The sequence below is a fragment of the Betta splendens genome, chromosome 21 (genome assembly GCF_900634795.4).
Source record: "Betta splendens chromosome 21, fBetSpl5.4, whole genome shotgun sequence".
Taxonomy (NCBI): domain Eukaryota; kingdom Metazoa; phylum Chordata; class Actinopteri; order Anabantiformes; family Osphronemidae; genus Betta; species Betta splendens.
Window position 1 is genome coordinate 16,866,967 of NC_040899.1, and position 13,244 is coordinate 16,880,210.

General features: G+C 39.3%; 1 protein-coding gene across 2 annotated transcripts in view; it reads left to right on the forward strand.

Moving 5' to 3' along the window:
• The window catches only part of efnb2a (ephrin-B2a), a 30,494-nt gene extending 17,507 nt beyond the window's left edge, over positions 1–12,987 (forward strand). For both annotated transcript variants that reach the window (XM_029137698.3, XM_029137699.3), the window contains exons 4-5: positions 1,036–1,158; positions 9,162–12,987. In XM_029137698.3, the coding sequence (XP_028993531.1) occupies positions 1,036–1,158; positions 9,162–9,565 (527 nt within the window). In that variant the 3' untranslated portion in view covers positions 9,566–12,987. The remainder of the gene's footprint in view (positions 1–1,035; positions 1,159–9,161) is intronic.
• The last annotated feature ends 257 nt before the right edge of the window (positions 12,988–13,244 follow it).

The window sequence follows — 13,244 nt, forward strand, 5'->3', positions numbered from 1 at the left end:
AGTACTTTCCTCTTTTGTTGGACAGTACTGTTTTTTGGTTTTGACTATTTAAAGGAAAACTTCACAGGTGAAAAACAAGTTAAAATTGGACATTTTACTAACCAAAATGTGCAAAAACATTCAACATTGATGTGTCTGTTTTCAGAGAAAACAGGGAAAACGGCTGTATTGTGTTGTGGTTGAAAACGGTCATATCCTACAACACACAGAGTGCACTGCATTCTAACGAATGATCCAACCTTCCTGATCCTATGGGGCGTGTTACTTCTCCGGTTTACAGACAAACGTTCAGACATGCTTTACATTTTTAAAAAAAAGTTATATTTTAAGTTTGTTTGAATAAAGACATCAGCCATTTACAGCCAGTAACAGCAGATGACAGTTGTCACCTGGCCAATTTTACCTACAAAAAGATGAAATTAATTACTGAATTAGTATTAGAGTTGCTGCCAACCAAGCTACTGCATCGACTAACGTTAGCAACCTAAGCTACCGCTACTTCAGACATTCCAAAACAGATAAGCAGCAGCTCGTAACTTTACTCAACCTTCACATCAACGGCTAAAACAATAACTTACTCAGTGCTCATTCAACCGTTCTGTTGCAGCTGTTTTTTCTGGTATGTCCTTGGCATTCCAAAGCTAGTTTCTAGCACTCCTCTGACCATATGTAGCCTAAAACTGACAAACGGGTCTTCTAAATAAACTACAATAGTAATTTCTGCCCCTGTTGGCCCCTGTTGATGTCTCGGGACTTTTGCAGAAGACTAAATGATAACAGGAACAAGATACAACAGAAGGATTTTATTGATTGGACAATTTTGTGTTGAACTTCTCAGTTTTAGAAAGCATGTATATAGTATAACAAAATAATTTCTATGTTTAGTGACTGATATGATCATTTCAGAACCAAAAAATATAATTATTAAAATTTGGACAGTGCCAAAGTGTAACTACTGGTTTGTTACTGAGTATTACAAGCAACTTATCAAAATACAAAACACCTTGCATGACTTTTAATTTCTGTCATTTTTAGATCCCTCTGACCCTGTTTCATCCAAAGACCCCACCAGAATGCCCTACTCTCCCAAGTACCCAGGGGGTACAGGGGGGAGGGAAAAAGAGACCTACAACCCTAATGAAGTGCTGGGGAAACCAGGTGAGGTGAAATACTCAAATGTGGATGAAGTAATAATTAAGGCATTTGGGCACACAGTTGTTTGCCCATCTAAGAACACATGGTAGGATGATTCCTGTGTTCAATAGTGCTATGTAATCGAGCAAGTGAGTTACTAAGCGAGTAAGAGACTGTGAAAAGGAGAGAGACGGAGAGTGGAAAGGAAAGGTTAGCAGTTCATCAGCCAGTAATTGAATGTTTCCTATAAAACTGATCAAGGTTATCAAGGATTTACAAGGTATCTCTACACTAGCTCTGTTCCAGCTTTAACTTCCACCCGCCATTACCACCCACCCTCAATGATCTGACTGCTGTCAATTATCTTGTTAACAAAGTGTTCTTCCTAAAGACACACACTTCTTTCTGCAGACAATTAGATAATTAGAGTAATTTGCACATAGCCATTTAGTGTTGAACAAAATAACAACAACAACAAAAAAAGAAACGGGCAATACACAAGCAAAAATAGACTGACCTTTTAATCAGTTCTTGAGTTATTCTCTGAGTTATTTGATCTGATTCGTCACTGCTTTTTTGCAAGCTCATTTCTCCATGATGTCCGCAAACAGGAGTATATGTGGGTGAAACAGCAATGTGGGTGAAACAGCAGCATAATTCTATTCCGAAAGAATAGAGGCGTCCTTGTTTTGGGCTGCCTGCCAAAGATAAAGCACTTTTAGGCCTAAGGGAGAGTGAGACGCTTAAGGGAGAGAGATGTAGTAATTCTGCCAAAGAAAACAATCCTGTCCCTGTTTTGAGTGTTGGATTGTGAACCAGAGTGTTGCATTGCTGCAAGTCAGAGCACAACTTGGCCTGCATTATTAATGTTTCATGATGACACAAAATATTCTTCTCATTCTCTATTCCCATGGGGCTATTAGTTAGAAAAGTTACACTATTACCTTTCAAAATGCAATTTATCTAAGTGCCATTTGCCTGAGTCTCCCCAGCGGTTGTATCTTCTATCGGGCTTCACTTAGTCTTAGTTTCAAGGTTGCTGTCTTTGCCGGCAGAATTTGAATACTCACTGATCAAATGAGACCTTTATACAAAGACCGTCTGCAAGGCAAGCTTTACTCCTAGTCACTGTACTGCTGGCTCCGTCCTTACAAATTAACTGGCAGGTGGTCATCAAGAATGAAAGAAAAATGCAGAAAAAGCTGCAAAAACACAAATTCTAATTTCCTGTCCTCTTGTGTTCTGTTGGTTTTCCTATGGTAGGCATGCTGTCTCATTTCTGCTGACACATGAAAGATACATACAACATACAACTTACACAAGGTTTGGGTTGCAGCTCTGGAGGCCAGGCTGAGTGTATTGGAATTCGAGCTCTGCATTGTGGAAAACACTATTCCATAGTCACGCCCCATTAGTTAGTGCAGAGCCTCCAAATACCATTCTGGTTAGCCATACATCAGTAGATCCTAAAGGGCCAAGATTGTGGCTGGGTGATATTTTGTAGCAAACATAGTCCTAGGCAGTTGCCTAACTCCAACACACACAAACTAATGTTGAGTGTGTATGTTCGCAACAACATATTGGCCTTTGTAGTTTTTGTAGTTTCTCTGGACTATGCTCCATTCTTACATATGACGAATAAAGTGCTGCATTAATAAATAAATCTCAGGCTACTTCCATCTGAGGAATATTGTTAAAACTAATAACAATACTTTTCAAAATTATGCTGAAAAATTAATACAAGCATTTACTTTTAGGGTGAGCTATTGTAACACCTCCTTGTAGGATGTACTATTAATTCTCTAAAAAACCTCCAGTTGATGTAATATTCCTCAGATATATTTTCCATACCTCTTTGCCTACTGGCTTTCCATAAAATGTAAAATTAAATAAAATTCATTGCCTTAGTTACAAGACACCTAATGATAAAGCTCCATCACAACACCTGATATTTCCATATTTGTTTCAATATAAGGCTTGTTTCTCATAGTAGTATTTCCTAGGGTTTCAAAATGTAGAATGTGAGACAGAGCCTTTAGTTATCAAGCTCCTCTCATGTGGAACCAGACTAGGCTTAAAGTGTTTATACACCATCTCTTAGCTAAGCTGCTATGGATTCAGATTGCTGGATGTCCTTCTTGACCCACAGATCTCCTATGTGTCCCTCATTTTTTCCTTCTTCTATCTATTTACATGTCACATTTCTTTGTGTTTTATTTTTCCTATAATTGTGTGTATCCCTCTCCCTCTCTCTGTACATTTTATTACTTAAAGCTGTATCCCAATGTGCTACTGCTAGTCCAACTAAGCTGCTTGTATTCTGTTTGTTGCTTTTTAGTGTTGGTCTTTGACCTTTTTTCTACTCGTTCCCCTCACCACAACTGGTCAAGGCACATGGCTGACTAAACTGAGTCTGGTTCTTCTGACGGTTTCTTCCGTTAAAGGAGGTTTTCTTCTCCACTGTTGCCTAGTGCTAACTCAAGTGGAATATGTCGTTTTGTGTTCTTCTTATGTTCTTGTGTTGTTAATTATCACTAAAAAATAAATAAATCACTAAAAATAAATTCAGCTGAGCTACATTGCCTTGTTTAGTGAACCAAAGATATTGTTATTATTATTAGAATCCTCAAAAAGCATCTTGTACAACCAACACCAACTTGGTGGAGTGTTCTAGGCAGGTTACAGTGTAGTTTCAGAGCTGGTTTAACTTAAAATAATTGTTTTACAATGGACTAAAGAACCCTTTCATATTAGTGAATAGTGACTGCATTTATCTCTTCAAGTACACTCAAAAAATAATTGGGCCTAAAACTTGGACTTCATGTCATTCAATTACATGTAAATTTAAACATGTAATTTTATCACATAAAATACTGGGTAAAAGGTGACATTTAATGCAAAGTCTTTCAGTCAGGTTAGGATTCTGCTATTAAACTTTTGTTCAGATACCTGATGTATAGGTAAAGAGGAACTTCATATTAACTTTAACTATTTACCTGGTGAGATCAACTGGGCTCAAATCGAAAACCTCTTGCTTCCCAGTCTAACGTTTTCTTTGTTGAGCCACCAGAGGACTACGCATACCTCATATTGCACATTTTTATTTTAAAACTACTACTAGAGCAACAGTTGGTGCATGTTGTAACTCTTTTCATACAACTCGTTTATCACTCCTATGATGCTGCGTCTTGAGGGAGGCTCACATTTGTTGCAATGCTTTTAACGTTCTCAGACCTCTTCCAACTCTAATCGGCCTGCAGTTTGTAGCTAACCACTTAGCTATGGCATTTGTTAGCTTGCCTTGCTTTTGTTTATACTTCTCCCACACAAGTCTCCCTCCGCTCTTTGTTTATGTGGGTGATTTCTTGGCATCACGTGTATTGCATTTAAGTGATACTTCAGACTGAAAGTACTATGTTGATTCAGTGATTCAGCTTCAGCTTTACTGTGGCTACAAATGACTTTTTTCCATGAACTTCACCATTCGGAAAAGATTTAAATTGATAATGTCCATGTGAGACACATTTATTTATTTGGTTCAAGAGCCCTGCAGTGGTCTTAGGCCAAAGGCTCTGATTGGTTGAGAAGCTTATCTTAGGCCAGTACTGATCAACAGCCTGCTCCTCTTGTGACCCTTTGTTTGTCTGTATTAGTATTCAGAGCTAGTGAGCAACGGACTTTCATATTAATAATGAAAATAAACTGTTAACGCGCATTGGCTGCATTAAGGCGCGATTAACACATTAATGTGCCGAGCACTAATAAATATAAGTATAAATATACAAAGGTTGATTGGATACTTATGAACAAAAAAAGTAAAAGTAAAATGAAAAATGGAATATATAAACATAATTAAAAATGATACAGTTGGTATTTTATTGCTGTAGGCCCGGGCCGCTTTGAGCAGTGGTTGGTGTCGTGCTTCTGACGCCTAGGCCGTGGGTTCAATGACCTAAGGGAGAAGTTGGGTCAGGAGGGGCATCTGGCATAGAAACTTGCCAAATAAATCATTTGACGGGATAAGTTAAAAAGAGTACTGATGTGTACTTGTAGACTTAGTGGGGCTAATCCATGCTTACACTTATAATTAGGGGCGTTAAAATTACGCACAAATCATGGCTAAATTTACAAGTAAAATAACGTGACCTTAATTTGCCACTACGCTCTGATTGGCTAATGAACAAGGAGGTTGTTGCAGTCCTTTGACATGGCACAGCAGATCCTAAAAGCTCCACAAGCAGCAACAAACTGGTGTTTCTATTAGACGCTAATGTAGCATGTTAGCCGACAGGTTATTAGCAATGCCATGCTATGTTATGATGCAGGTGAAGTTAAGGTGGGTATGTTCCAGTAACGCTACCGTTGTGACTCTGTGTGATCGCTTATCAGACCACAATAAACACGTTTACTTTAACAATGGTTTTGAACAGCCTGATATGTAATACAGTTGTTAGACAGGCTTAGATTTCAGTGCAGGATCTTGGTGTTGCCCGCTGATCAACACCGGTTTATATGGAGACAGACGCCCAGTATTGCTTCAGAATCTCTTAAGATGTCACAGATACCAAAGACACAGGCAAAAGCTTGGCCTGCGAAATCGCAATCGTTTATTTAGTTCGCAGCATTCACTTTCAACCGTCAGCTGAGACCTGCGCCACTCTGACTCTGCTTCACCTCACCCACAGTTTACTTCGGCAGTGATGGGGCCTGCCGACAAGTAACAGGTAAATCGGTAAAGAACAAGACGCTTCTGATCGTTCACAAAAATCACGACACAAAACACAAGGTAAACGCTACGCCCTGTCCATAGATTACTCTGTTGTGGAAAGCGCACACTCTCAGATAGGTATCGTAAACCAAGGCATTGACAGGGACAGCTAACAGGATGTCACCCAGGTAAAACAACTCACCGGGAGTTGGTCATCAGTTCATGTGGTCACTCTTTCATATGGAACACCAGTTGGCGTTACTTACCTGTTAGCGTGCACTTTCAGCGACAGAATAATCTGTGGATGAAGTGCATGGTTTACATTCCACAACCCTAACAGGTAGGTGGGTAACATTAGGAGCTTTATCCACAGATTACTCTGTCGCTAACCGGTGGCTAACCTCAACTGGTGTTACATATGAAAGAGTGACCATGTGAACTGATGACCAACTTCCGGTGAGTTGTTCTACCTGGGTGACATCCTCCAAAGATTAGGAGTGGCTTGTTGTTTACTGATTTAACCGTTACGTACTGGCAGGCACTGTCAGCACCTAAGTAAACTGTGGGTGAAGCGAAGCAGAGTCAGGGCGGTGCAGGTCTCAACTGATGGTTGAAAGTGAATGCAACTGCATCCCCTCCACAAATAACGAGAGTAATGTCACACTTCATACACATGAATATGAGCTGTAAGCTAATTTTGATGCCGCAAATTATAAGTGTAAGCATGGTATAGCCCCACTAAGTCTACAAGCACAAATCTGGTTACACACGCACAAATCGGTTTACGCATGCACAGATCAGTTTATGCACGCACAGATTTGATTACGCATGCACGCATTTAATTCAGTTTTCATTTCAGTTTTATTTATATAGCACCAAATCAAGACAAAGGTTTTTCAAGGCACTTTACAAAGTAAGGGTTAAGACCTCACACAAGTAAACCCAACAGATCCTCCATACAGCAAGTCTTTAATTTGACAGCAACAGTGGAGAGGAAAAACTCCCTCTCCAACGAGGAAGAAACCTCCAGCAGAACCAGGCTGGGTGTGGGTGGCCATCTGCCTCGACCGGTTGGGGTGAGGGGATAGAGAGAGAGAAAAGCACAGCAACAACAACAAGCAACAACAGAGCACAGGCAGGATGGTTTGATCCACAGCCGCCCATCACAGACACATAGCTCTGAGTCCAATGATACCTGTAGGTGAGGACAGAGTGGAGGAGAGAGAGAGAGAGGGGGGGAGAAGCACAACTACTGGAGAGAAAGAGACAAGGTTAGTTAAACGTGGGACAATCATGGGAGGGTTTTGAACAGAAGAGGTAGAAGGAAGCAGAGGAGCTCAGTGTATAAATTAAGACCCCCAGCAGTCTATGTCTATTGCAGCTTAACTAAGAGATGGTTCCTGTGACTAACAATCATTGCCAGGGACCTGAACCATCTCTAACTATAAGCTTTATCAAAAAGGAAGGTTTTAAGCCTGATCTTAAAGGTGGAGAGTGTGTCAGCTTCTCGAACCTGGAGAGGGAGCTGGTTCCAGAGGAGAGGAGCTTGGTAGCTAAAAGCTCTGCCCCCTGTTCTACATTTAAACACTCTAGGAACCACAAGTAGCCCAGCGCTCTGAGAACGAAGTGTTCTACTGGGAGCATAAGGAACTATGAAGTCTTTAAGATAAGAAAGAACTTTATCATTGAGTACTTTGTAGGTGAGCAGGAGAATTTTAAATTCTGTCCTACATTTTACAGGCAGCCAGTGCAGAGAAGCTAATGTAGGAGAAATGTCATCTCTCTTTCTAAGTCCCGTCAGAACTCTGGCTGCAGCATTTTGAATAAGCTGTAGGCTTTATAAAAAGCTGTTAGGACATCCTATGAGTAAGCAGTTACAGTAGTCCAGCCTAGAGGTAACAAATGCATGAATCAGTTTCTCTGCATCGCTCTGAGACAGGATGCTTCTGATTTTAGATATATTTCTAAGAGGAAAGTAGGCGGTTTTAGAGATTTGTTCAATGTATAATGTAAAAGAAAGATCCTGGTCAAAGATGACACCAAGGTTTCTTACAGTAGAATCTGAAGCTAATGTTATGCCATCCAGGGTGGCTGTCTGACTCAATAGTGTCTCTCTCAGATTTTTAGGCCCAACAATAAGAATTTCAGTTTTATCTGAATTTAGTTGAAGGAAGTTTGGGGACATCCAGGAATTGATGTCTTTTAAACAACTCTGAATTTTGACTAGTTGGTCTGTTTAATTTAGTTTCAAAGACATATATAGCTGAGTATCATGTGGATAACAATGAAAATGAATAGAATGCTTCCTAATAATCTCACCTAGAGGAGACATGTAAGGGCTGAACAGAATTGGACAAAGCACAGAACCCTGTGGTACTCCATAGCTAATCCTTGTGCATGTGGAGAATTTATCATTAACATAAACAAGCTGGAATCTGTTCAACAAATAGGATTTTAACCATCCCAATGCTGGTACTTTAATTCCGATTCTATGTTTTAGTCTCTGTAATATGATCTATTGTATCAAATACAGCACTAAGAGGACAAGGACAGAAACTAGACCATTGTCTGAGCTAAGAGAAGATCTTTAGTGACTCTAACCTTTTACTGTTCTATGATGTTTTCTAAATCCCGACTGAAAATCTTCGTACAGTTTATACCCACTAAGGTGGTCAGATAATTGTTTAGCCACAATTTTTTCAAGAATCTTAGAAATAAAGGGTAAATTTGAAATGGGCCTATAGTAGGCTAGTTCTCCAGGGACCAGATTAGGTTTTTTCAATAAAGGTTTGACCACAGCCACCTTAAAAGCCTGTGTTACATGGCCTAAATGTAAAGATTGGTTTATTTGATTTAATATGGAGGAGCTGATTAAAGGTAGAACTTCTTTGAGTAATCTGGTTGGGATTGGATCTAAAAGATCTAAAAGTGGACGACTTGATTATTGAGGTTAACTAGTCTAGGTAAGACAGAGGATTTGGTAAGTTTAACGCATCTGGTTACTGAAGCACAGATCAGTTTTTGCACGCACAGATCTGGCTAAGCACGCACAAATATACCCTAATTTGACCCCTATAAATGATCCTACTGACCAACCTGTTTCATAGGTTTAAGTAAAGGTTATTTGATTTTTTTACATATACTATATGTTTAAGCATATTTGCATTATGTTAATTGAAAAACAATAATTTGAAATCCTATTTTTCAATATGTATGTATAATATACATTATATATTAGAGGCAAGAATTATTTTTTTATTGTAACTTTCAACAAGCCTTTAGTTGTCATGTTGCTCACATTCGCTCTTTTTTTCTTCAGATGTAGCACCCAGAGAAAGCAATGAGAATGGCAACAGTGGCAAGTCCTCCATCATCAGTTCCAATGTGGCCATCTTCGTCAGCATTGCCTCTGGCAGTGTCATTTTTATAATCATCATCATCATGCTGGTCCTGCTGCTGCTCAAGTACCGGCGGCGGCATCGTAAACACTCACCACAGCATGCGGCCACATTGTCTTTGAGCACCTTGGCCACGCCCAAACGGAGTGGCGGTGGTGGGAACAATAATGGCTCAGAGCCCAGTGACATCATCATCCCGCTCAGGACTGCTGACAGCGTCTTCTGCCCACACTACGAGAAGGTCAGTGGCGATTATGGCCACCCAGTCTACATAGTCCAGGAGATGCCACCTCAGAGTCCGGCCAACATTTATTACAAAGTCTGAATTGCAGCTTCTAGAAGCGACAAGCTGGAACAGTTTCTGGCAGTGCTGGATTTTGGATTTGGCTAGAACTGGCTTCATGCCCACAAAATCTCACTTTTACTCTTTGTGTCTGTCCCACTCTGTCGACTTGTCCTCCAATTCCCATGATGTTTTGTATGTTTTTTTTTTCTTAAACCTTACACCTTGTTGTCTGACTGGTCATGGTTGTTGTTAGCAGTATTGGCTCAAGGGGCCAAAGAGAGAGCTGCTGTCACTACTGCTCCTGCTTTCAGGGGCTTTTGGGGGAAATCAAGAGGACAATCTGTTATTTCCCCAGCAATGTTTAGAGTTTTGTTTGTGCACTTCAGCTAGTTGTTGAATGGACCATTGGTGGAATCAGAAACTTAACACAAATGCAAGACATTGTTTTCTGCAAATGGATGTATTGACACGACGGCTTCCTGAGACAAGAAGAGGAAAAAAGAGTTTTATGACCTCACCTTAGGACCAACTACTATTAAAAACAGCAGCAAAAGAGTGAGAAGGACAAAAAGATGGGCTCACTGCAAACTCAAAATGGCCAAACCCACCTCAATGCTCACTAGTCAGAAAGTGTAACCAGCCTAGACAAGAGAGTTTCTCTCACTGATTTGCTGATGTGGGGCTTTCCTGAGGGACTCACAGTGATCACCCGATCACCCTGCCACCCCCATGCTTACCATCACAGAAACATGACACGCACCTGCTAACACAGACACACTGTCTCACCAGTCAATGTGAACTGTTTGGGTTTAAGTGTGGATTGCACTGTTTTCTCTGTATCCCTTCAGCAAATTAAGCAAATTGCTTTTTCACAAGTTACTTGTTCAACAGATTCCATTTTTTATTTAGTGTTAACATTTACTACTTGTTCTTTTGGTGTTTCTGATTTTCTAACCATGGTGTAGTTCAAGCAAAGTAAAACTTTCCCTGAGTGTCATGTTTTATGTGACAATTAATCCAAGTACCCAGTAGTAAACAGTGGCAAGAGCATTACAAAGGGTTAATCTAAGTTTTGCTCTTTGTCCCCTGAGGGGACACAGAGATGACATGAAGTGACCATGTGGCGCCTATAATGGTGAAGGACCGCATAGTGCAGCACTTGTACTCCCTGTTATTTGGTACCATCACTCTTCACAGCAGTCCACAAAGAACAGTGATATCTGGAGATGGGAGATAAGCTGTATCCTGTCAGTTTTAGTAGCAAGTGCTCACCTCAGCTTCACTGGAACCTTTTCACAAAGGAAAGTGTTAGGGGCAATAAGAAATCTAGTTTGCCTTAGTTTTTCATATGAAGAAGTTGTGTTTAGTTGAGGTTAGGTAGCTGGCTGAAGCAGCTCCAGGTACTGTAACATTTACCCCAATGGGGCAAAGGGGTTCAAAAATCAGCGTGACAGGTGCTCTCCTATTCATATTAAAAAAAGAAAGAAAGAAGCACAGGGAAATCTGCATATAGTGTCACTACTTCATTTCCATTTTTATATTGTGAGGTTTTGATTTCCATCTTATGTTTCAACAATGTAAAATAAAAAAATAACACTACAAAGATGAAAACATAAAAAAATAAATAAAAAGCAGATATTATTTATGATAGACACACAGAGCACAGTTCTTGTCAGGCAGTACATAGAATAAAAGAGAAAGAAAAAAATAATGTTAATATATTACGGTGAGGGCACCTTATGCAATGTTTTCGATTATTTTAAATCTCAATACCTGCCGAGTTCTGTTTTTTAATAGGTTCTCACCGACTGTCACAGGACTCAGGCCCCTAAGAATAGAATTACATAAACCAAAAAAAGCTTACATTACTGTACACAAGGGAGTAGGTTTTTCGCCTACATTTAGTCAATGTAGCATCACCCAAAGGATAACTCCCACGAGCACCCTGCAAACCCCTTAATTCAGCTTGTCAAGTGCTCATCTGCATGTGTGCGTGTGCAAAGTTAAACAACTCTATATTTACATTACTTTACATACATTTATACATATATACACATACATTTGGTTAGTGACTAAGACTTTCCCCTTGCATATATATCAGCCTGTGATCATCATTGTCGTCTGTTCACGAAGAACATGAAGTTTTATAGAAAAGCCAAGCCTTGTATGATGTGAGGTTTGTGCCTCTAAGAGGCCACAAAATCTGCAAATATGCAATTTTCATTTATTTTTTTAATCAATTCTGAAAAGGAAAAAAAACACCTTTGGAAAGTGTTCTTAACCATTGAAAGATGTAACAACTAACAAAAGACAAACAAATGGCAAAAGTACGTCACACAAGACTGCTGTTAGTTCTTCTGATTTCCTGCATTTTTGTAGTATTATTTTTCAGTTTGAAATATGTGCCGTACTACAAAGGTAAACTGTGAAAAATAAAACCATTAAAAAATCATATATATACACCGTGTCAAACCTGAACAGGTGTTTGACAAAAGGCGAATAAAGACTCACTTACACAAAAAAGAAATGGCTGTTTTTAGTTGCTGTCTGTCTGTGGCGAAATATGACAATCTTTGATTAGTTTCTTTCAATCTTATGCCCTTTTCTTAGCTGCCACTTGACTAACACTCTCCCAACATTGATCAGGATCGGTCCGGCCTTTGGTGAAAATGTGGTTTGCGATGCTGTGAGAGTCTTAGCACACGAGCTAGGAGAAGCACCTCAGGCTACTGTAAAATGCCTTGCTCATATGGTCAGTCCTTGGTCACTTGACTCAGTAATTTTGCACCGTACTTCTGTAGGTAAGAAACTGTAAATACATTAATGTTTGTATTGTATATGGATCCTGGGTTTTACAATAGCCTTATTCAACTTTTTAGGAAAGTAAATGCGAAAAAACATAAAGAAAAAGGAATACACAGGAAAACAAAGCATACTGCTTTTTGGTAAATAGCATATGTAAATATTGATCAGAACCCAATAAAACATTTTTATAAACTCTAAGATGTTTTGTATAAAATTTGAATTTTTTGCTATGTATTTTAGCTAGCGCTCAATGGGAAGCCCACCTCCATGTACCTACTCTCCATTTCTCCGTTTGTGTTTCCATAGTAATTTGGTTACAAAAATGAGAGAAGTTGCCAAACTGACTGCTGCATATTTGTGCCATAAGTTTGTACCATAAATATTTATTAAATTAGTTTCTTCTTGTTTCTTTCTGAAATAATTTGAGTCCAGTTTGTAAGTAACACAGCATTATATTTGCTTTGTTTATACATCTGCCCCTGTTAGGGTGACTGTAGCTCTCCTCTATCCATGCAGTATGAAATGGTCAGGCTGTAAGAAATGGTTTCAAAACAGGAATTTTAAACAGTTTTAAAGTGAGGAAAAGTTACCCACATTCTACCACCAGTCTGTTACAAACTGAAAATGTTTTTCAATAAAATGTTTTTCCTATGGAATGCTTGTCTGTCATAACTACTTTCATGTTGCACAATTACATTAGATATTAGATTATTATTTATTTATTAAAAGATTTTGAAGGTCCATTCAGCACCTTTGGTTTTTTAATATAAACCACACGCCATATTTAGGTAAATAAAGAAATACCGCACACATACGTGTGTGTGTGTGTGTGTGTGTGTGTGTGTGTGTGTGTGTGTGTGTGTGTGTGTGTGTGTGTGTGTGTATGTGTGTGTGTGTGTGTCTGGCTAGACTT